This window comes from Emiliania huxleyi (assembly GCF_000372725.1).
Source record: "Emiliania huxleyi CCMP1516 unplaced genomic scaffold EMIHUscaffold_10, whole genome shotgun sequence".
NCBI lineage: Eukaryota > Haptophyta > Isochrysidales > Noelaerhabdaceae > Emiliania > Emiliania huxleyi.
In genome coordinates this window covers 801,581-804,479 of record NW_005202427.1, presented here as the reverse complement: position 1 = coordinate 804,479, position 2,899 = coordinate 801,581, and the positions used below count along the sequence as shown (strand labels likewise).

General features: G+C 67.5%; 1 protein-coding gene across 1 annotated transcript; it reads right to left on the bottom strand.

Moving 5' to 3' along the window:
- Window positions 1-79: 79 nt before the first annotated feature.
- Window positions 80-1,064, bottom strand: EMIHUDRAFT_97540 (hypothetical protein; the record flags this gene model as incomplete). The annotated part of the gene is made up of 4 exons (XM_005793685.1): window positions 80-264; window positions 359-484; window positions 574-657; window positions 755-1,064. The coding sequence occupies 4 exons, from the start codon at window positions 1,062-1,064 to the stop codon at window positions 80-82; spliced, it is 705 nt and encodes a 234-aa protein (XP_005793742.1).
- Window positions 1,065-2,899: the final 1,835 nt, after the last annotated feature.

Sequence of the window (2,899 nt, the reverse complement as noted above, 5' to 3'; positions counted from 1 at the left end):
ACAACTGGGCTGTCCGATCGCGAGCCAGAAGCCGTCTGGCGGAGTGGTCCACGGGGGACTATGGCTCCCCCCCGCGTGCTCAAAGTAGACCCTTCATAAATTGCCTTGGGGGGGCGGCGTGATGATAGGAGCGCAGCCCCACGAGGCTCTGGGTGTCGCCTCGGTGTGGGCGGTGCTTACCGCTTGCTTCGGTAGACTTCCCCATCGCGGTGGAGTGGGTGCCCGTCGCCTTGGTGTAGTAGCCCGTCGCCAGGGAGGTTAAGCCTGTGTGAGCAGGGTGGGGGGGGGCGGGGACCGGGGTGATGGGAGCGCGGCCGCGCGAGGGTCGGGGTGTGGCCTTGGTGTGGGCGGCGCTTACCGCTTGCTTCGGTGTCGAGCCCCATTGCGGTGGAGGATGCGCCCGTCGCCTTGGTTTCGAGCCCCATTGCGGTGGAGTACTGGCCCGTCGCCTTGGTTTCCTTACCCGTCGCCAGCGAGATGTAGCCTGTATGGGCAGGGCGGAAGGGGGGGCGGGGTGATGGGAGCGGGGTCGCGCGAGGGTCGGGAAGTGGCCTCGGTGTGGGCGGTGCTTACCGCTTGCTTCGGTTTCGCTCCCCATTGCGGTGGAGCGGTCGTTCGTCGCCTTGGTGTTGTAGCCCGTCGCCAGGGAGGAGCCGCCTGTGTGGGCAGGGTGGCGGGGGGGGGGCGGGGACGGGGTGATGGGAGCGCGGTCGCGCGAGGGTCTGGGAGTGGCCTCGGTGTGGGCGGTGCTTACCGCTTGCTTCGGTAGACCTCCCCATCGCGGTGGAGGCCGTGCCCGAAGCCACCGTCCCGTGGCCGGTCGCTGTCGATTGGTTACCCGACGCAACGGTGTCTTTTCCGGCCGCAGTGGCGTCTGCGCCCGAGGCTACGGAAGATTCGCCGAACGCGGTAGCGTGCAAGCCTGATGCGCAGGTGCGGTAGCCCGCGTGGAAGGAGTGGTGATACTCGTCGTTCTCGACGGTTTCGTCGATGCCATCGACGCCGCACGTGGCGCCCGGGTCGATCGGCGCGAAGGCGGACACGGCCGCCACGAGGAAGAGCATGCGGACCTGTGAGCGGGCAAAGGGGCGCCGGCGCGTGATTGCGGCCAGCGCGTGGGAAAGCGAAGATGGCGCGAGGGCGAGGTGAGGGCGCGGCCGAGCGCGAGGGTATATGCCTGCTTGATGGCCATGTTGGTTGTAGACCTGAGCGCGTTGGGTGCGTGGGGCGCCGTCAGGCGAATCGGGCTGATTGCATTGCATACGATGCCAGATGTGCGTGCAAACGGCTAGGGGGGTCTGATCATGTGAGAGGAGGGGCGAGTGTGGGAGGGGGAGCAATGTCCAGACGCGACGCGTCCTGCGCTACACAGGAGACGGGGCTCAGAGGCGGCGGATTGCGGCGGCGGCGGCGGCGCCGCCGCGGCGGCGGCGGCGGCGGTGGCAGCGACGGAGGCGGCGGCCTGGGCGGCGACGAAGGGGCGGTGCCAGCGAGGGCAGCGGCGGCCTCCCGTGCCCAGTCACGCGACCTGTGAGGGAAGATGGTGGCGGCGGCCATAGTGGCGGTGGTGGTGGTGGTGATGTGTGGGCACTGTCAAATCATCCATGTCATGGGCGCCGTCTCGAGGCAGAGAGGTGGCGGTGTGCGGCTGGAGGGCGCTGCCGCGGGGGGGTGGATATCACACAGCATGTGAGGGCGGCGCGGCTCACGGGCGGCGGCGCGGAATTGGTTCTTGTGGACGGGGGGCGGCCGCGGCGGGCAAGAGGGAGACGGGAGAGGGCGGAAGGGGGAAGGGCAGGATCGAGCGGGGTAGGGGAGGCGGGCCTTCGTCGTACTCCTTGCTGAATCGTCGAGCGGGCCAAGCAGCTCTGGAGCGCGCCGCCGGTTCTTGGCGACCACGAGGTTTGGTTGTGCGCCGCGCGCGCGGGGGCCGCGCCAAGCCCAGTATAGCGTCGAAGGTGACGAGAAGCCGAAGATGAGGTGGGGAGAAGGGCTGGGAAGGGGGGGTCGCGGTGTCCATGGCAGATCTACTGGGTAGATCTATACGAAGGTGCGATGCGCCCTCATTGCGGTCGATGTACCTGCAGGAGAGTGTGGTGGAGGCGTCAAAGCCGCGAACGAGGGTCCGGCGGCGAGGGGCGAGGCGAGAGATCGGGCGGAAGGCGAGATGTGCAATGCGAGGCACTCGGGCCCCACAGTCGGGCGCGGTCGTGTGTGGCGGGCGTGGCTCGCGGCGGGCAGGAGCAGGAGCATCAAGAGGTGATGCTGACGCCGAGTGAGCGAGTGCCGTGCGCGACTTGTGCCGAGGCGAGATGGCGAGATATGTGGGGCGAGGCCCGCGGCCGAGTGGCACGCTTCGCCCGGTGGGAGTGAGAGAGCCCCAACTCCCCGCCAAGCGGCGAGAGAGGGCGAGAGCTTGGCAGCGCCATGGCACACCTTTGTTGATTGCTGGGTGGGGAGTATGATCCGCGGCCTTTTGGACCCACTCACTTTCCAAGACATTACCTGTATCTTCGCGCACGAGCTGCAAAAACAAACAAAACAACGCGCTAAGTCTCTCTCTCTCTCTCTCTCGTCGAGCTGCAAGCTGGCGAGATTTTGCTATGACCGGCTAGCCCACGCCGACTGCGCGCGCGCCCCGCGCGGCGTATCGGCGTCTGCCAATTTAGCATGCCCATTTGGGCATCATGTGTGTGTGAGTGTCTCGGGGGGGGGGGGGGGGAAAGGGGGGGGGGGGGGGGACCCCTTCCCAAAAACCCCCCTCTTGGAGCGCCCCCCCCCCCACCCCAAAGCGCTTAAAATCATTGCCGGGGAAAAAAAGGGTTTAACGCCCCCAAGCTAGCCTGCCTTGGGAACCCCCGGGGAAGCCAAATGGGTGGACCCCCCAAACCCCCCTAAT